The sequence below is a fragment of the Sabethes cyaneus genome, chromosome 2 (assembly GCF_943734655.1).
Source record: "Sabethes cyaneus chromosome 2, idSabCyanKW18_F2, whole genome shotgun sequence".
NCBI lineage: Eukaryota > Metazoa > Arthropoda > Insecta > Diptera > Culicidae > Sabethes > Sabethes cyaneus.
In genome coordinates this window covers 156,601,702-156,623,549 of record NC_071354.1, presented here as the reverse complement: position 1 = coordinate 156,623,549, position 21,848 = coordinate 156,601,702, and the positions used below count along the sequence as shown (strand labels likewise).

The 21,848-nt window shown below is 42.5% G+C and overlaps 1 protein-coding gene across 1 annotated transcript in view; it reads right to left on the bottom strand.

Moving 5' to 3' along the window:
• Nucleotides 1-21,848, bottom strand: part of LOC128737930 (cell adhesion molecule Dscam2) — a 71,149-nt gene that overhangs the window by 14,785 nt on the left and 34,516 nt on the right. The window contains exons 7-9 of the mRNA XM_053832706.1: nucleotides 11,427-11,578; nucleotides 7,729-8,001; nucleotides 6,709-6,993 (exon numbers count right to left, since the gene is read on the bottom strand). Coding sequence (XP_053688681.1) covers nucleotides 6,709-6,993; nucleotides 7,729-8,001; nucleotides 11,427-11,578 — 710 coding nt within the window. The remainder of the gene's footprint in view (nucleotides 1-6,708; nucleotides 6,994-7,728; nucleotides 8,002-11,426; nucleotides 11,579-21,848) is intronic.

Here is a 21,848-nt window from a genome sequence, read left to right as displayed (position 1 = left end):
AGGCGGGTTTCATGAGGGCTCGCGCAACTGCGGACCAAATTTTTACTATCCGCAGAAATGTCGGGAGTACAACGTGCCCACGCATCATATCTTTATTGATTTCAAAGCAGCATACGATACAATCGATCGAGACAAGCTATGGCAGATAATGCACGAACACGGTTTTCCGGACAAACTGACGCGACTGATCAGAGCTACATTGGATCGAGTGATGTGTTTCGAACGCATCTCTGGGACACTTTCGAGTCCCTTCGAGACGCGGCGAGGGTTGAGACAAGGTGACGGTTTATCCTGCATGCTGTTCAACATCTCTCTTGAGCCACTTCTAGGCTTTGCAGATGACTATCCCAAGTAACAATTTGGGTTTTATTACACTCTTATGATGGCATTTAAGACCAAAATTGGTCTTGAAGACCACCATAAGAGTACAATAAAACTTATATTGTTGCTTGGGTATGACAGATCATAGTCAAAGGAAACAAACGCGCGCCTCCCACGGACGGTAACCGTTGACGGCGACGAATTAGAAGTGGTAGAGTTCGTGTATTTGGGATCGCTGGTGACCGCGGACAACAACATTAGTAAGAAGATCCAGCGGCGCATCCAAGCGGGAAATCGGACCTACTTTGCCCTTCGTAAAACGCTACGATTAGGAAGCATACGTCACCGCATGAAGCTAACAATGTACAAAACTCTTATTAGATCGGTAGTTCTTTATGGACCTGAAGCCGTGATGCTGCCCACGAAGGACATACGCGCCCTTGTCGTGTTCGAGCGGAAAGTGCAGCGGACGATATTTGGCGGAGTAGAAACTGAAAGCGGAGAGTGGCAGAGGCATATGAATCACGAGCTATAGGCACTGCTTGGGGAGACTCCCATCGTACATCTAGCAAAAGTTAGCAGGCTACGGTGGGCCGGACACGTCGTAAGGATGCCGTCGTGCACTCAACTGTGAGTCGTGTGGTTAAACGTTACTACGAAACTCTGAGCATCGAACGGAAGGAGAAATGCCGTCAGAATGGATATTCTATTAGTGATCAGGATCACAAGCGTGTCGTGCAAGCGTTTATGCTTCGGTCAGGGATGTAGCTAAAAAGTTGACTCTGTCCAAGTCTTTCGTTCAGAGAGGCAAGAAACGGGAGGAACTGCGTACGTACAAAGTGTAGAAGGCTCCAAATTGTGACGAACGGCAAAATACGGTGCAAAAGTCACGGGCCCGAAAACTATACACCCAGATGCTGACGAAGCGCCATTGTCTCATCATGGTTGATGAGACTTAAGTCTAGGCGGAGTTACGGCAGCTTCCGGGGCGACTGTTCTTCACCACCCAGCACAAGTTTAATGTTCCGGAGGTAATAAGGAAGCAGAAACTTTCAAAGTTTGCCAAGAAATACATGATTTAGCAAGCGATCTGTTCATGTGGTAAACGGAGGAAGCCGTTCGTGACTACTGGGACTGTAAACGGCCAGGTCTACCTTAGGGAGTGTCTACAGAAGCGTTTGCTTCCTCTGTTGAAGCAACACGAGAGCCCTACGATCTTCTGGCCGCATCTAGCTTCGTGCCACTATTCAAAGGATGTCCTAGAACGGTACGAAGCCAACGGGTCCAATTTCGTACACAAGGACTTGAACCCACCTCCCCCCCACCCAACACGCCGGAACTAAGGTGAAATACTGGGCTATTATGGAGCAGCCACTACGGAAGCATCCCAACATCCCAAGGAGGTTAAATCTAAGGAAGACATGAAGAAAAGGTGGGTTTCCGTACAAAAGAAGGTGCAGCTAGATGTTGTAAAGAACCTTATGAGTAGAGTTAAGCATAAGATGCGAGTATTCGGTTATGGTATTGAAACTGAATGAGATAATTATGCCTAAAGCTTACTAATGGGTTATATTTTATTGTCTGAAGGTATGAAAAGGATCGGTCAATTAGGTAATTTTCTACAGCGTTTCTTCCGTGCTGCAATTTGATGTGGGACACCCTTTAGAACAAGTGTTTGATAGCGGCTCACGGAGGGACACCCGCCTGAAGGCGTCCCACGACATAAATGCCTATACTTTTTCCCCACACCCCCCCTCCCCCACACTTTTTCCAGCAGAGATAGAGAGCTGAAACCTTCAGGAAAGTTTTGCTTTAGATCAACTAAGATAGCTTTGTCATTGCGGAGAGGTTAGAACATTAGATTTGAATCCTGAAATACTGTCATTGACGTTTCCGCTTTCACCGGTTTCGTCTGTTTCATCCGAAGGCAAAGTTACTAGTTTGAGCTGAATGCAAATTAATAAGACATGTTATGTTTACATGGCTGTAATTTTGTTATATGTAACATCTAAGCTTTGGGCAAAAACAGGTCGATTAGATTTTTTCTCAATTCTCGGTTTCTCAGGGTCCAAGTAGATATCTCAAACCTCGCCTTCTCTAGAATCGTGAGAGTGGTGCGTTGCGTTTTCGCAACGCTGGGAGGAAATGGGTTAAGTAGGACGACAGGCAATATGCAGATCAGTGATTGGGTCGAATAGTCTGCATGCCGTACCGAAGGTTAACAGCTACAGTCAACGACATATTGGCATTACAGTGCCTTGTGAACTGATAGTCCGAAGTAGCTTCTCTTCCCGTAAGGTGCGGAGGCTACTAATCAAAGCAATGATTGGTTTGATGACGAACGCAAGCAGTTAATGGAGGGTGCAGTATGCAGTAAGGGTGTAAATGATGCAACACTGTACGAGAGCTGACGTGAAACGGCTCGTACTGGTACGAAATAAGTCAAACTCAATCTTTGCACGAAGTAGCACCAACAGGAAGAATAGGATTATGAAACTATGGAGGAACTCCTCCACTCGTTTGTGTTTTATGAGAAGCTAAAGGCTATGTGCCAAAAACCGATATTTACCGAGATTTGGAGGGTAATCTTCTTATAAGTGAGTGTGAGGTGACTGAAATGTGGTAGCAACGAGTATCTTTACGGCGACATAGCAATGGACGAAAGCGGCACAGCGATAGATCTAGAAGCACCTGCAGACGACCACCGCTACTCGGCTTTCGGTCTACAAGAAGTTGATGAGGAGATCGGATTGCTGAAGAACAGTACTGTATTGATGGTATCCATCAATTACTGAGCTAGCTACTGGAACACGGCGGTGAAGCACTGCACTGGGTAATTCTCATGATTTGGGTGAAAGGAGTTTATCGGCCAAGCGGATGGAAGGAATCGTGTTATCAAAAAGGGCGACAAGTTGGATTGCTGCAACTATCACGCAACCACGCTGGTCAAGTCTGCCTACATGGTACTCTCGCAAATACTCTGTCACAGCCTATCATCAATAGCCATTCATTGATTTCAAGTCAACTGAATACTGAATGCTGAATGGTATGCGTAGTACGAGTCTCGTCGACACTACCGAGTTCCTGCAAATTTCGAAGAGGGCTACGCTATTTTGTACCTACATTTTAATATCATGCTAGAAGATGTGGGATTAGAGTGGTATGATTTTCCGAGAGTTAGTCCAGCTTTACGGATTCGCAGATGACATCGTGATATACAAATTTGAGACAATGACGGGAGCAAATGTCAGACGGAAGGCTGAATTGAATTTATCATCAATACGTCGAAGATAAAATACATGCGATGCTCCAAAGTGCCTAATATTTACTTCTCATCAAGAATTTGAATCGATAGTGACGAAATCAAAGTGATAGATGAGTTCGTGTATTTGGGCTGGTAAACGTTGGTAAATGACACATTATGACAGGAAATCGTAGTTACTTCGTACTCCGGGAGACGAGTAAAATTCACTACTCTATGAAGTTGCCCATTTATAAACAACTGAGGACTACCGGTATTCCTCTACGACTAGCAAACATGTGTTATTCTCGCGGAGGACCAGCACCTTGTGTCTTTGAATGGAGGATGTTGCGCTTCATCTAGGGCGTAATGCAGATGGATGACAGAGCGTGGATAAAGTGAAAATGGTTTACGACAATCACCCGTCTTAAAAGCAGGCTTGATTTTGCTCATCTTAAGCATACAGAGGCAAAGCAATCTGCTTCGTTTTCTGTTTAGCCATTTGCTCTCCTTCCGAATGATGTCCGAATACTGTTTTCTCTTACGACCACTCATCTTGTATAGAAGGAGCACAACTATAAGCAGAGCTAATCTTTTCTTCGTACACTGGAGACACAATACTATGTGCTTCGTATCCCATAGAGAATATTGGACAGAAAATTATATGAACTAAAACGATTTGTTCCGTTACCTTGAGAGCATGCATTCGGTAGAGTTCCGGCAGAAAAAGAGAGAAATGAGAGTATGTGTTAGCTCTCTACGGCCGGCCGTACAACGCTCCTGTTCGGACATGAAACGGAAGCTTCGCCGAACAGCCGATTACGGACCGTTTCCAAATGTATACTTATTTTTTCTAAACAATGGATAATGTATTTTTAATTTCCGTAAATCAGAGCTTCTTCATGTATCTTTGTCTTGTTTTGACAGCTTGAGGAAAATATTCCAAAATTTTAGTTATCACCCGTTAGTTCTAGAAGTTGTTTTTCCGTAACATTAAAAATATTTAAAATTCGCAAAATATTTGTTTCAAATTTTCCTGACTTTTGTTTTTGAAAAATGATAACTCTTGAGCGCACTGTTAGAATGTTATGATGTCAAAAATGCTTTCTGAACATATTTTCAATATTAGCCATTCGAAACAAATATCACATGTGACTTTGTGGCTCTGAAAGCCAAGGCCATCTACAAACGCTTTATCTTATCGCGGATTAAAGGAAAATTGAATATAATTTGGTCGGAGTTAAATCAGACGGGACCAACGACCAAGTCGTAAAATTTAAGCAACACCAAACGATCAAGAATTTCTTAGTTACATTTTACTCTAATCAGATTACATAAATGTTGCAAACAGTCAGGGATATGAAATGATTTCGAACGATTGGTAGTTTTAGCTTTAAACAACACAGAGTAGCAAACTTTGTGTTTGGTTTTCTCGAAATCAGATTTTTGTCACTTGGTTTGGTCTGACTTAACACTGACCGTTTGTAGATTGACCGGGAATGTTTTGTAAAACTTTGATAAAAGATGGATTCGCTATCAGTACCGGTGAGATTTCCGCATCAAAAAAAAAGTTTTTTCAAGTTTCTGCGAAGTTTCGCGAAATAGACTGAAACAGGATTTAGTTAAAATTGTTTTTGCTTATATTTTTTCTTTATGATATGAAGCAGCCTGCTTTCTCGTCTGGTTATATTGTTCAATCCTCCAGTCCGGGATTATTAACACCAAATAGGATAGGTAGCGTTTTATCAAGTGACGTAAAATCCCGCAAATAACAATAAAGAACCATAACCGGTATGATTTGTTTTACTTTACAAAAGGTTTTATATATTTCTATAGCACATTGTAGAACTACGCCTATACGATTCTAGAATAGTTTTTCACTATATCATTCAATGGTTAAACGATGATGGTGTTGTGTCGGTCTAGGTTTTTGGTGCACTCAAGCGAACAAGTTATCTGTCGTTTTAAAGGTAAAATAGAATACTTTACGGTATACTATACAGACAAAAATTGCAAGCAATTTTATTGGATATCTGGAATCGATATTGTTGGATTGAACTGATAACGATGGACGGGGAAGTGGTGAAGGTAACAGGTTTACTTCTATTTAAAATTTGTTATATATAGAGAGAGATGAAACACTAGCGTTTGTGAGTGGGGTTTGCGGAAGCCTTCTGTCAAAATGAAACCAAACATGTAATTAACTGAGCAAAATCACAAAGATAAAAAGAACGCGAACACAAACGCAAAGAACAGAGGAATAGAACTAAATTAGTACCAGTGAAGCAGTGAAGCTTTATAGTCAAATATTTATATTCAAGCAATACTTTTTATTACGGGCAGTTTTTGTTGGTTGTTGTTACGGGGGGTTTCTTAGTGTTGACATTTTGCTGGGGTGTTCATCAGGTACAACTATCCATGGATTGAAACGAACATGGATAGGAGACCGTACCGGTTTAATGATCAAAAAGAGAGATAATGTTCAGAGGACTTGTGGAAATATTTTCATTCCAATCGAGAACACAGCTTTGTGTGAAGAGTGACAACGAAAGGCAAAAATGTTTGAGAGGAGTTTGTTTGAAAGCAACCAATCGTCTACTTTACGCTATGCTACATTCAGTACAACACCTACGGCATGCGAGCATTATCTACGAAAACAACCAAAAACAAACACAAACTGAAGACTTATAAACTGTGTACAGAGAGAAAGGATTTTTAAGGAAGAAAGATTAGTTGAAGAGAACAGGAGCACATAATTGACACAGGATGAAAGTTAGAAAGGAAGTAAGCAGCTCACTGATTGCAAATTCTGAAACATGTTCAGAAAATAAGACAAGTATTTTTGGAAAGAATCATAGCAAAGCAGAGAGCAACCTAAGAAATCAGAAAAGGAAAGTTGAAACAGGAGGAGAGAGAGAGACCGTTAGTAAAGAGGAGGAAAAGAAAGCGAAGGAATGGTGCAGAAAACAATTACCTGGTGATCGGCCGCAAACCCACTGCGTGCCAAAGCAACTGGGAAGGGACACACAATGGTGGTTTAATTGCGCTTATAAGATTAAATATGTATGTATGCATCGTAAGATTTGAAACGAAACGAATGCAGGAACTGGTGCAGTTTTGCAAACAATGGCATGACTTTACTTTACCTTTTACCTGTAACGACGCAGTGAACTTCACCTCGGCTGCTGGATTGCTGGCAACGCACGTGTAATCGCCGGAGTGTGCCGCTGAGAGGGAAGGAATATTCAGGAGGGACGAATACTGATCAAGAGTGGAAATATTGGCCCCGAGCAGTGAGGATAGCGGTTCACCATCTTTGAGCCATTTGAGAGATAATGGTGCGTCGCCCTTGGATACGCCGCACACCGTACGGGTTCGCATACCCTCGGCCAGGCCGTCTTGGAAGGAGAATGGCTCGATATTGGGAGGAACTGAAGATGATCGTGTGGTCGGTTTTGTTCATGTAATCGCGCGCACCCGACGGTCATAGTGGATTTTTCAATTTTTGCCACCGTATAATGTAATGGTGGTAGTAAGTAGTGGTACAGTGATGGTAGTGTGTGGTAGAGTTTAACGGAAACGGAAAGAGAAAAGAAAAGAAAAAAAACACGTGAGTAAGTTTGACATTAGTACGGCTTGGTTACCATTGACGAGCAGCGCCTGACTGCCCTCGGTTTCGGAGGCTGTGTTTCGGACGACGCACGAATAGTTGCCAGTGTGATCTGCCGACAGGTTCTCGATTACTAGAATCGAGTTGTACTGATCTACCTGGGTGACGGACATTCGTTGGCTAGGATCAATCGGTCGGCCATCTTTTTTCCAAGTGATAGTTAGTGGAATGTCACCCTTGATAACCGAACACGTTATCGACGCACGGTCTCCGACATTCAGCGATAGAATCGATGAATGAAATGGATTCAACTTGGGTGGAACTGCAATTCAACATAGTTGGTTAGCGTGAGTTGAAAGATTCATGATATGCTGTGATGTGACCGTTTAGAAACTGCTAAAAAGGCAATAACTAAAAATTTCAACCTGTATGTACAAAATTACTGACATCAAATATCAATATGACCTTTAGTAAGAGATTCATTTCAGCCATGTATCTTTCAGCTATAAATATCTGTCATAAGGAAATAAAAGACCGTTCCAGGTCGTTAACTGACCTATCACTGTGACTTCGCCACTCCGACGGGCGCTATGTCCCTGCTTGTTTCTTGCCCAACAGGTGTATACTCCAGAATCCAGTGATTTCTGCACTTCTTTGATTTCCAACGTTCCATCGGATTGTACCTTTTGCCGCATGTCCTCCGGCAGCTCGCGACCGCCACGTTCCCAGTGAATTTCTTCGATAGGGTAACCAGCAACCGGACACTTCAGATACAGCGTTTGTCCGGCCACCGCAGTCACTTTGGGAATCAACCGGATGTAAGGAAGACCTGGAAAAGTTTCATATCATCAATTATTAGTTTATCTTTTTTTGTTAAATACAGTTGTCCAAAAATTGGTTCCAAGAGTATACAAAATTCGATTTCTAGTTGCACTCTTAGATTATGCAAATTTGAGCTAAAATGTTAAAATTTGAAATGCAGCACTTTCAGCATGAAGTGTAGACTGAAGGCTAATGTGTATCACACAAAGTGTTGGTGATAAAGGTGATTTGTACCCAGGATGATCGATTACTTATTACTTTTTCTAGTAGCACAGAACCGGGGTGGCTCTTGCCATTCTTGCTATTCGTTGCGCGTCTCGACACACGCAAGTCTGCTTCAACCTGGTCGAGCCATCTAGCACGTTGGGCCCCTCTATTCTTGGTATCGGCGGGGTTCTTGAATAGAACAGCGCTTATTGCACAGGTGTTCGGCATTCTTACGACGGGGTCGGCTCTCCGTAGCTTTCCCACTTTCACCAAGTGCACGATGAAAATCTCTACAAGTAGTTCCTGAAGATCGTGGTTCATACACCTCCGCCACTCTCCGCTTGCCGTTTGTACTCAGCCAAAAATAGTCCGCAAAACCGTTCGTTCAAATGAGGCAGGCGTATGCATGTCTTCCGAAAGCAAGGGTACAGTCTCAAATCCGTAAACGACTACTGGTCTGATTAGCGGCTTGTACATCGTCAGGTTTGTGCAGCTGTGTTTGCTCCTTGATCGAAGCGTCTTGTGGAGGGAATGATAGGGCTCACTTCTAACTTGAATGCGTCCTTGAATCTCTTTACTTGTATTGTTGTCGGTGGTGATCTGAGATTCCAAATATATGAACTCATCAACCGCTTCCAGATCATCGCCGTCAATAGTCACTGTCCGTGGAACCGAAAGTTGTTTTTTGGAACCTCTTCCGACCATCTATTTGGGTTTTGGTTCATTGATTTGTAACGCATTCCTATTAGCCTCCGGTTTTAGTCCGCCGTGTATTGCCTTCGCCAGATTTAGACGATTAAAGGAAGAAATTGACCAATGTTTTTGTATTTTTAGTCTTACATAAATCTTACATAAATAAATGATTTTAATTTTTGATTTTCCTTCAATATTTCAATGTTTTCTTTTCTTTTCTAACAATTTCCCGAGGTGTTTCAGAACCGGGGACACTTTTTTTTAGCTACAAAAAACTATGTTTTGAAATTTTGCTATAACTTTTGTGTTTTAAACAAAAATCATATACTTCCTTTGGTAAAAAGATAGGTATACGTTTAAACTTTCCAATGCTTCAATTTGCAATTAAAGATTTAAAATTGGATGATCCGATCAAAAGCTATGATCAAAAAACAACACTTGTTTCATAACCGGGGACATTCCCCTACTCATATCTCTGCGGTACAGTATTGCGTGTAAAACTCGGCTCCAGTATTTCATCGGTGCTCACTAATATGTCTGGAGTTCCCCAAGGTAGCAACATGGGACCTTTACATGTCTTGTTGTTTTTTAACGACATCACTTTATCGCTTAGTATTGGCTGCAAATTAATGTACTCTGACGACCTGAAATTGTTTGCTTCTATACAAAACATTGACGACTGCCACCGCCAAGAGTTGCTCGATTTGTTTGGTGAATGGTGCAAACTGAACTGGCTCATTGTGAGCATTGCTAAATGCGAGGTAATGAGCTTTTACCGCACTAAAAACCCTATTTGCTTCAGCTACACTATTGATGGTATTGAGTTGCGCAAAGTGGACCAAATTAGTGATCTTGGTGTCTTACTGTACCCAAAATTAACGTATGACTTACATCGTGAGCTAATTATCTCTAAAGCATCTCGGCAGCTTGGGTTCATTTTTAAGATTGGACGAAATTTTGAGGATCCGCATTGTCTAAAATCACTGTATTGCGCCCTAGTTCGCCGCTGTTGGAGAATTGTAGTTTGGTGTGGATCCCTAAACAGCTAGTTGGAACATACGGATTGAACACGTGCAAAGACGATTCATCCGGCTTGCTTTACGACATCTTCCATGGAACCATCCAGATAACTTGCCCCCTTATGCAGATAGATGCCGTTTACTGGAACTTGACACACTAGAACGTAGACGCAAAATGCAACAGGCATAATTTGTAGCCAAAATTATTAACGGCGAAGTTGGCTCTTTAATGTTATTAACCATGCTCAATTTCCGGGCATCACAACGACCATTGCGCTCAACGGGATTATTGCAAACGCAGTTTCACTGGACTTCATTTGGTTACAACGAGCCAATTACTGAATGCATTAGAACTTTTTCGAAGGTGGAGGAACTGTTCAATTTCGGTGAACCAACGTACTTGTTCGCGCACAACTTAACTTCAACTTAAGTTTTATTCATGTAGACAAATTCAAGGTCAAATGAATTATCCCAAATAAATAAATAAATTAATAAATAAATAAATATCTTTCTCGTCGCTGCAGTTCCATCTGTCGTCTTTAATTTGACCATCACAATTGGTAAGTATTCCTTAATTTAACCATATCACCGGTTTTGAACAAAACTCTCGTTAGCTGGGCTGATCTGATAAAGTCAAGAGTTGATATGACCAACTGGTCCCGAGTATTAGCTGGATTAAATTCCTTGTAAACCACAGTAACGTCAATGTCGTTGTACCACTGTTTGGTCGAATTTGAGTAGTGACAGCTTGGTAAGTCGAATCAAAAAAGCAATCAATCGCACTCGCACGTTGCACAGAAAATACGACAATCTCTTCTGTTAACACTACCAATGATAAATTTCGTGATTGACGGCTCTTGAAGCTTCGAAAGCGTTGCTTTTTGGTCTGCAGACTGCTTAACAAACGAGGAAATTTTTCAGAAACTTCGAACTCTTTTGTATTTTGCAGGCATCGAATGAGGCAAAATATTCTTGTCAAAAAAATTGTCCGAAAACGAACTTACAGTACGTTTCATCTTCCATAACGACGTCATTCGTTCAACAATTTTCTAGAGCTTCCGTAAGCGTTTCTTTTCTTACTAATTTTGCTTTGCGTCATGGTTTGGTACCATTTGTGTCTTAAGATTTCTCTATCTCTTTGGTTGCTGCTCCCTGTCATTATCGTCACCTCTTTCGATGATAATTTTAGGTACCGTTTGACAAATGATGGAACTTTTTAATGGGCTTCAGAATAAGTTATTTTTGCTTCTGGACTTGTGGATTACCTGTCGATGGTCAGACTTTCTTTAAATCGTTTTAGAAGGTCACTCACTGTGAATATGGGATAATTATACAGTTTAACCAACTCATGCACGTCTTCCGGTGACTTCCGATTAAAATAGGCCGTATGAATATAACAGTTTACTTTGCTTTTCCCGTTTAAATCGTATGGGAGCATTTGCTCTAACTCTTTTATTCATACGGCCTAATGTTTTACTTTCGTCAATTGAATACTCGTTCAACTCTCACTTACCGTAGATATTCAAGCGTGCAGAATGCGACGTTTTGCCGGCTCGGTTTTCTGCAATACACGAATATTCTCCGCCATCTTCGACCATAACGTGGCTTATGTTGACGTGGGATATCACGTCCCCGTGGACAGTCACATATTGACCGATCATAAATCTGAAAAGAAAAGAGGCATAAATCTGCGTAAGTATTGTCGTCAAACTTTTCCTGTGCCCATGGTAAAAAATAGTTATAAAGTCAAAAAGCTGAATCAAAATATTTTCGAATTGGGAAATCTTTAATGTTTCACAGTTTGGTAACGTGCTGAAATGTCCGGGGGAAAACTCAGGGTTTGACCCGGGGTCACATCGTGTAACATTAGCGGCCGGCTGACGGGCACTTTTACTGCGTGTGTGGGATAATGAATTCAGAGTTATGAGAAGCTATGGTTTGACCGTGTCGAATAAAATATTAAAGTTTAATCTTGCTGTTCTTATAATTGGATTCAGCCAGACGCTCCACACACTGGCTCATGCAGTTGGTTCCATGCGCCATCCCGAAAGATTTAAATTAGTTAAAACTTTGTCGATCGTTTTGATACTTCTCCTCCCCGTTCGACGTCGTTTTCAAGTGGAAAATAGCCAAAGAAGGCATGTGGTGCACAGCTTGACGCGGTGCGGCGGTGGTGAACATTACCTTCTAGAGCTGGGTGTTACAGATGCAAGAAGTACCAACTTGAAGGTGAGAAGCTTTACACGACTTTTAGCGAACTACTTGTCTGTACATTAACAGGAAAAGTTCGATGCTTTTTCCCAAATGGGGTTTAACTGCAGTTTTCCCACTTTACTGCCATTACTCGGCGACCGGTGCAAGATGGAAGGTGCGAAAATGGAAGGGCCAAGAGAGCACCAATAACAAGCTTGTCTGGCATGGAAATCCAAGTGGGAATGTGCTCGTGCATGTGTCGGTGCGTGTTCTTCGCTCCCCGGGTGTGACGAAGTGAAACTTTCCACATTGACAATTGACTTTGCAAGATTTCGGTGCGCAATATAGGATGCAGACAAGGATGCTGCCAAGTGGATTCAAATAAAAGCAGTTTAGTGTTAATTTCTTTACAAATTGTTCGCCCTGTTCCGGTTATAGCCCGGTAATTTCCTAGTTTTTTTTTATTGAATATAGAAATTAACAGTACTTAAACTTCGGTGAGAAAATGAAAAGAAATTTATAAATTAAAATAGTGTGACTGCGTTTTCACATGAAATGATTGGCTTGGTTTGCTCGGACTTGGATTTTTCAATGGACAAACGAACTTACTTTGATTTTGCAACAAATGTATGGATTCGGTTAATCGTCTGAAGACAGAAAATATATATATTTAGCACCGTTGCTGTTATTTCATGTATTCTGCAGAATGATGTAAAAAATGATTACAACATTCATTGGGTCGATTTCGGACAAGCTGTCTCCAAACGCCAAAGTGACCAGGAATCCTGGTTCCGATTTGATTAAAGAAACTAGAAGTGTCTAAAATTTTCCGAAGTTTGTGGATATTGTTCTCAGCCGGTAGAAAAATTTAGGCTTTAGGTAGTGAGTTCACATATATTACTATTAGTGGGGGGGCTCTGTAACCGCAAGGTTACCGAGTCTGCTTTGACAAGCGAATGGTCATGGGTTCGAATCTTAGTAGGCCATTCGATGTCAAAGTGACTTTAGCATGGGTTTATTCTCAGGCCCCTCATCGCCCTTCCTTCATGCTGAGTTCTATATTATCCCGATATGGCCTATTGACAGTGCAAAAACGAGACCCTTATAGTAAAAATGCACTGGTTTGCTACACCAAGGATGACTATAATTGGGGACTGTGCGCTGTCATGTGGAACGAGGTGGGTAAAGTAGAGTAAAGTATTGAAAGAAGGGAACCCAATTACACACAAGCACGCATAAAAAAAATTCAATAAGCATATCGCTCACTCAATAGCGACTATAGCCAAAATAAATGCAGTGCGGGTTATACAACAAACACCCGGGCGATATCACAATAGATCTAACCATACTGGTCGCAGTGATGAGTCCATACAGGAAAAAAAATTACTATTAGTGACTACGATACGAAAAGAGCGATGCAATTCAATATCCATTTCGTCGCATAAATAACTGCAAAATGTCATCCAAGTTTCAAAGAAAGGTATTAAAAACGCATATCGAATTCGGGCTTACATTCTTCACTCTAGATGTCGTAAAACCAAAAAGTAATCAATACGCATCTCCAGTCTGTTCTAATCCAAAACACAAACACTGACACCGACCGAGCAAGCTAATATATGGGATTTTTCCAACCCCTCCGATTGATGGAAAACTATCACTCACGTACCTACAAAGAATCTTGCCGGATAGAGAGAGCCGGTGATTAATTAGTTTCAAGCAACGCCCAGCTATTTTCCTACATGCTTTCCCTCCTTCATTTCCTGCAGACACGTCGTAGTACCGTCTCAATGCATGCTATTCATTGATTGGCAGACGGCGCAAAACTTTATCCATCATTGGTGTCTGCTGCTGGTACAGGAGGTAGATTGATTCCGTAGTCGTACAAAACGGGTTCTAACTTTACAGCGAAACTTTAATTAATGACTCTTGTAACGTGGGAAGGGATATGGCGCTGATCCCCAAGGACGTACGCAAGTAACTGTCAAAAGTTAGCGCCATGAAATACTTTATTATGGTTCCATTGATCAATCACTTTCACACTTCATGGAATTCAACTTGTTCGCTCGTTACGTTCTCCATCGATGGTGGCGGGTGGTGGCATAAGGTGCAGAGGCTAATGAGGTCAAAAGACATTTCGACCCATTCGGTTTCCAGCAACGTATAGTTAGACGGCTGCGACTGATTAAATCGGTCGACAACTTTAGAATCCCAATCTATCAGCCATCAAATTTCTCCCGCCAATGCAAATGGGGTGGGCCTATCTGCATGTGAATAAACCACTCACGTGTGTTTATGACGTGCCACTTTTGAAAATCAATTTGGCCCATTTGGCCATCAATCAAAATTGCAATCAAACGTTATATCAATGCCGGGCAGCATGTGTGGAAGGAAATTGGAATTTCAAAATGATCGAGATGAAAGCATCGATTGTGCGATGGCCGGACGAGATGAGAAATCGGAACAGTCGGTGTGATGATTATTGATAATAAGAGCGAAATTTAATTATACGATTCGGTGGATTTCTTGGATATATGGAAACACAGCGGGTAATATAAAGTTAACTTTTATGATACAAATCATCGTGGATTTTAATCAAAGGTTACAGTATGGAATCCGTCGTGCATGATGTTCTGTAATCATGTCATGTATTACAGATTTGTCGTTAGTATGAACACTAAGACAATTTCTAGGGCTTTTGATGGTAACAAATACAATTATATGAGCATAAAGCCGCTCTAGTTCTGGTGCCGGTGGGGTTCTTGAAGAAAATGGATTTTACGGCATAGTCGTCTGGCGTCCTTGCGACATAGTCGGCCTACCGTAGTCTCTCAACTTTCCCCAAGTGTACGATAGGAATCTCTCCAAGTAGTGTCTGTAGCACGTGGTTCATACGCATACGCCACTCTTCGGTATCCGTTTGTACTCCACCGAACATACGGGACATCAAGATCGTCATCGGGGATATGAACGCCCAGGTCGGTAGGGAAGAAATGGATAGACCGGTGTAGGACCCCATAGCCTGCACACCGACACAAACGATAACGGCCAAAGATGTATAAACTTCGCAGCTTCCCGAGGCCTGGTGATCCGAAGCACCTTTTCCCGCGCTAGGATATCCACAAAGCCACATGGAGATCACCTGACCAACGTACAATGAACCAAATTGACCACGTTCTCATAGAGGGCCGGTTTTTCTCTAACATCACGAACGTACGCTCCCGTCGGGGTGCCGATATTGATTCTGACCATTACCTAGTAGCAGTACATGTGCGCTCAAAGCTGTCCACCGTATACCGGACACGTCAAAGCCGCCCTCCTCGGCTGAACATCCGGCACCTAGATAACCCACAAGCTGCCGAGAACTACGCGCGAGTACTGAATGAGGCACTGCCTTCTTCCGAGGAGTTAGGTGATTCAAACCTCGAAGACGGTTGGGGCAGAATACGCTCGGCCATCGGAGAGGCACTAGGCACTAGGTATTGAGCCTCGGAGTATACACAATGATTGGTTTGATGGGGAATGCCAACATGCGGTGGAGGAGAATAAAAATGGTTGGAAAATTTATCTAAGTATTGCCACTGGAGAGAACCTGGCCAAATACCGATGAGCTAAGAACCAGTTGACCACGATCCTGAGGAGAAAAAAGCGTCAAAAGGAGGACAGAGATCGTGAAGAATTAGAGCAACTATTCCGAGCTAATGACACGCGCAAGTTTTATGAGAAGGTGAACCAAACTCGGAAGGGCTACACACCAAATCATGACATGTGTAGGGACGAGGGAGGGAATCTATTTACAAACGAGCGCGAGGTGGTCGACAGGTGGAAGCAGTTCTTCGATGAACACCTCAATGGCGAAGTCGCAGAAGAAGGCGGAACGGAGCGCCCATGGAAGATAGTAATGTCCTAGCACCTGATCTCCAAGAAGTCAAACGAGAAATCGGGCTGCTGAAGACCAATAAAGCCGCTGGGAAGGACCGCCTACCGGCAGAGCTTTATAAACATGGCGGAGAAACGCTAGCAAAGGCTCTACACTGGGTTATTTCGAGGATTTGGGAGGAGGAAAAGCTAGCGGGGGAATGGATGGAAGAAGTGGTTTGTCCCATCTACAAAAAGGGTGATCGGCTAGACTGCTGCAACTATCGTGGTATTACGCTGGTAAACGCCGCCTACAAGGTACTCTCCCAGATCCTGTTACGCCGGCTGTCACCGATAGCACAAGGTTTCGTAGGGAATTATCAGGCGGGTTTCATGGGGGCTCGCGCAACTACGGACCAAATTTTTACTATCCGACAGATCTTGCAGAAATGTCGGGAGTACAACGTGCCCACGCATCACATCTTTATTAATTTCAAAGCAGCATACGATACAGTCGATCGAGACAAGCTATGGCAGATAATGCACGAATACGGGTTTCCGGACAAACTGACGCGACTGATCAGAGCTACATTGGATCGAGTGATGTGTTTCGTACGCATCTCTGGGACACTCTCGAGTCCCTTCGAGACGCGGCGAGGGTTGAGACAAGGTGACGGTCTATCCTGAATGCTGTTCAACATCGCTCTTGAGGGGGTGATCCGACGAGCGGGCATCGAAACGAGAGGCACGATTTTTACCAAGAGTAGCCAACTTTTAGGCTTTGCAGATGACTTCGATATCATTACCAGGAACTTTGCGACGGCGGAGGCAATCTACGCCAGACTGAAAGCGGAGTCTGGGAGAATTGGGCTAAAAATAAATGCGTCGAAGACCAAATACATGAAACGAAGAGGCTCAAAGGAAACAAACGCGCGCCTCCCACGGACGGTAATCGTTGACGGCGACGAACTAGAAGAGGTAGAGGAGTTCGTGTATTTGGGATCGCTGGTGACCGCGGACAACAACACTAGTAAGGAGATCCAGCGGCGCATCCAAGCGGGAAATCGGGCCTACTTTGCCCTTCGTAAAACGCTACGATCAGGAAGCATACGCCGCCGCACGAAGCTAACAATGTACAAAACCATTATTAGACCGGTAGTTCTTTATGGACTTGAAGCCGTGACGCTGGTTACGGAGGACACACGCGCCCTTGCCGTGTTTGAGCGGAAAGTGCTGCGGGCGATATTTGGCGGAGTACAAACTGAAAGCGGAGAGTGGCGGAGGCGTATGAATCACGAGCTACAGGCACTGCTTGGGGAGACTCCCATCGTACATCTAGCGAAAGTTAGCAGGCTACGGTAGGCCGGACACGTCGTAAGGATGCCGGACGACAGTGCGACGAAAATAGTCCTCTTCAACAACCCCACCGGCACCAGGAACAGGGGAGCCCAACGTGCACGATGCCTCGACCAGGTCGAAAACGATTTGCGACTTCTGAGACGACTAGGAAATTGGCGACGAGTGACCCAAGACCGAGTTGAATGGAGACGAGTGCTTGAAACAGCACTAGCCACCCCGGCTCTATGCTGCTGAAGAAGAAGAAGTCTGTCGATAAAGAGGGGTAAAGTTCTGAAGGATGTTTATACCTATTGCTTTGTTTTTACCGGTGGTGATTCGAACACTTCCGCTCTTTTTCATGATGATGATGTGGGCTGGCGATGTCTACTCGGAGTACTTGACTTACTCATTGAATACTAAGGCAAGCTTCTTATTAATCTTGGCTGCATACCGGACTCGCAATGTGAGAGGTACGTTCCTAGCTCTCGCGAAAATTGGGGATATCCCTGGCTGTAGGTGAACTTTCGCAGGTGGATCTTCGAGCTTTTCTGGAACGTCGCTACAGATGTAGTCGAAGTTGTCTGAAAGCTACGACAGGTGGGTTGCTTTTTTTTTATCTAGAGTAAGTTCGGTGCTCGTAAATGAGTTGACGGATGACTTTGGGGAGAAAATTTGGTTCAAGTTGATCTGGTCGTCAAAGTGAATAATCCATTCGAGCTCGAAGAGAGAGAGAGAGAGAGAGAGAGAGAGAGAGAGAGAGAGAGAGAGAGAGAGAGAGAGAGAGAGAGAGAGAGAGAGAGTTGAATTCTCCGGACACGACGTACAGGTTTAGTGTGTGTATTGTAGATTTAAAGCATACTTGCACAGGGAGCCGACCAAGCCAGTGAACGCGATGATCAGTGTGGCTGGCAAATTGTCGATCCGTTGACAGCAGCGAAAACTTCAGCTTGTCGGTTCGTAGCTTTGATTCTCTATTATTCCACACGGTACTTCGGTATCCAGCAGACGACGCCACCGATTTCGACATCGGTGACTATCGTTCCGGTAGATAAAGGGTGTCCCACACCAAATTGTATCACGGAAAAACATTGTTGAAAATTACCCATTGGGAGGGTATTTTCCCTTGAAAAGTTGAGAGAAGTAGTTTTGAGTCAGTTTTTCAAAATTTGGAAAAAATGGCATTGTCACCCGAAAAGTGACGTAGCGAATTGACTTTACGCGAGCACCTGGAAGATCCTCAACTCTCTCATCGGGACATCGGAAAACAACTCGGAATCGTGCAGTCAACGGGGAGTCGTGTCATTTAACGTTACTACAAAACTGTGAGCATCGAATGGAACTAGAAATGCGGTCAGAATGGATGTTCTGGAAAACGTAAAGGCGGAATACCATTGCTTCGGTCAGGGAGGTGGCCAAAAATTTTAATCTGTGCAAGTCTTTTGTTGAGAGAGCCATGGACCGGGAGAGACTGCATATGTAGGGGAGTGTCGTCACGGTTGGGTCATGTTTTGGAATACGCCCATAATTTTCGTTTCAAAAGGAATTTTGGAAATCTAAATACATCGTTGCAAATGTCTAACAATAAGGTATATTTCCGGAAAGTTTTAAAATTGATTGCTTGAAAACTAAAAAAGTTATAGGCATTTACGTGAAGACAAAAAATGTTGTCATTGTCGGGCCATGTTGTACAGGTTGGGCCACCGCAGAAAATCTAAGATATACGTATTGAAATTCTATATAGAGACATGAAAAGAATGAATTCCGTGAACAACGGCTCATATAGGTACAAAACCCTATTTTTAATTGCATCGCCTTTTCCGAAGTGTACAACTACAATGAAAAACAACAAAAATCTAGGTTTTTATCGTATTAATTTTGCTTTATTTCATCACATTTTACGTGACTGACATTCGTTAGAAACGAAACTAGGTATGCATCCCTAAATGTTATATTACGCTCCCAACTTCGTTGAAAAACTGAAGAAATTCGATATTCCAACAAAGGACTTGCCTGCTGTTAAGTGAGTCGACTGTCCTTTTTTACGGAAAGCGTAAATAATAAAGTGAGTATTGCTTATAAACTATGATTACATTCATAGTGAGAGAAACCTCTGCAATGCAATTACCTTTCTCACTAACTCTCAAGCCTTCTGCTGTCTGACTAGCAGTCACGTGTAAAATTAAATTATAAATTCAAAATTTGAACTCTTACACTTCCTCTCGTGGAAACCAATCAAAGCTGACGCATTTCACCGCAAGTTGCAGCAACTTTTCGCACCCGCAAAAGTGGTAAGGAGGGAATTATGTTGGAATTAAATTTGATAGCTTCATAACCTCTGGCAGAGCGTGTAGCGTGCTTCTGATTTCCCAGTCTACCCTGGATGGAGCACGCAAACAAGATGAACAGTCCTTCTGTCTGGTTGTGCGAAATTGGGACGAGAAAGCCAAAAACACACAATATATAGCAGCTGAGTTGCACCTGATACCTACTGCAGTCCTGTAAGCCTGAACCAGTTTTAACGAGACAGGTGCGGAAACTCCTCGCAATACCGCATACAAATGCGTTCGCCCGTGACTAGATGGGTTAGAGTAAATTCACTCTTCCGATGTCTTATTAAGCTGGACCAAAGAGTGTTTATTGTTTGTGCTTGTGTGAAAGGTAAGGGTACAAGCGGAGGAAGTGGCAGACGTGTAAAAACAATGAGGTTTCAGTGAACACAAATCCTTTTTTCACACCACCTTTTCCCAAAACCGGGTTGGGCTGAAATCGGTGTTGGGGAGGTCTTGCGAGATTTACCCTTTCAGGGAAATAACTTTTCCCATCGCCAAACAAACACACAGGGACAGGAGGCAGGTATTCGGGCTTGATCCGGATACTTTGCCGTACACATTCACACTGACAGGTGTGAAGGTGAACGGGAAATTCAGCTGAAATAATATAACTTTTCAGGAGAGTCTTCACCTTCCTCCCTACCGGGGCTGATTCTGGCACAGAGCTTTTGTTATCCGCTGGGAGTTACTGGGGAAAATAATCACAAAATTATGTGCTGTCGTGGTTCGATTCGATTCACGTCCCGTGGTGTTTACGTTGGTTTATACTGTTTTTGAAACGTTTCGTACATGTAAATGTAAATAAGTATCTCGTTGATTAGGGTGATAATAGTCATTTCCAATTTCAATTGGAGGGAAATCATCCAAAAATTCTGCCAAATTTAACTTCAATATGGAGCTGCCAGATTATAATGAAAGAACATCATAAAATATAAAATGAATGAAAGTTTAGTTGAATTCTTAAAAATGTATATGTATTTCATAGGAAAAAATGACGATAAAGTAAAAAAAAAGTTTGTTTTAGCATAATCTCTGTATTCGTAATGTAAGTATTTGAACTGTAGATTACTTGTCCTTGCTTATTCGTTAAACAAAAACGATGTCTACTTTCCCGGCATGCACTAAGGTTACGCAATATTAAATTTTTAGCAAAGGGTTGCAATTCTAGTCCTAGCATACACTCTTAAATGAATCTACCTGTAAATAGGTCGGATTCAGCTAAAACCTGGTTGAAACTACTCAAAATGCCCTTGAAGTGTACAAACTCAAATTTTGGGTAAAAAATTCAACCAATTTTGACTACTTGCTACCGATAATTGAATTATTCTCTGTGACAAATAATGTACTTTTGAGTTTCTACCACCAATTTTTTGGTTTAAAAACTATTCAAAATCTGAGTTTGTACACTCTAAGGGCATTTTGAGTAGTTTTAACCAAGTTTTAGCTAAATCCAACCAATTTCCGGGTAAATTCGTTTAAAAGTGTAAATTATTTCCACGAAAATCAACACTTTAAAATTCCTTCACCTGTATTACCGTCATTTATAGTTGACTACATAGCAAAAGAAAAAAGTTATCTTCTTTTTTTATATCTCTACGCTTCAGCAGTGTAGTGAGCCAGGCCAAGAGATAACACTATCGGATGACATACTTCATCTCTCCTGCCAGCTAGCCATCTAAAGCTATAGTGTTATCTTCATGCGGCCCTTATCCTCGCGACGTATTGTTTCGAGTTGGATGGCATCCGTGTTACGCGGTTCCGGTAGCAAGTCCCTCTCTGTCTAGCTTTGTATGTCGATATTATTTAGTACTAGGTACGGAGCGTTCGGAGCGCGCTGTAATCTCATGTACCTTCCTGCTTTCTGTCATGTCCGGTATTGTGGAGGGTTCCGAGATGAAATGCTTTCCCAGTAATGCAGCTGCACCGTGTTACATGAGCTTACCTGTGTCAGCCGGAGTCGCAGTTGTTATCAAATTGGAATCAGCGAGTGCTTCAAATTTTAGCAGAGAGTACATTTTCTCGTTACTTTACGAGTTTAATTAAATTAGTCGACTGGAATACTATTTCTGCTATTTCCAATTAAACGAAGTCATTGCCAAAAAGCAGCACTGTATTTTGTATTATTTTTGTTTCCACTATAGCAACCATTAATGAAGAAGAAAATTTTGTTAGTTTTACTGCTCACCTTTTTTGTATCAAATTCACCTAATCGGGATAGG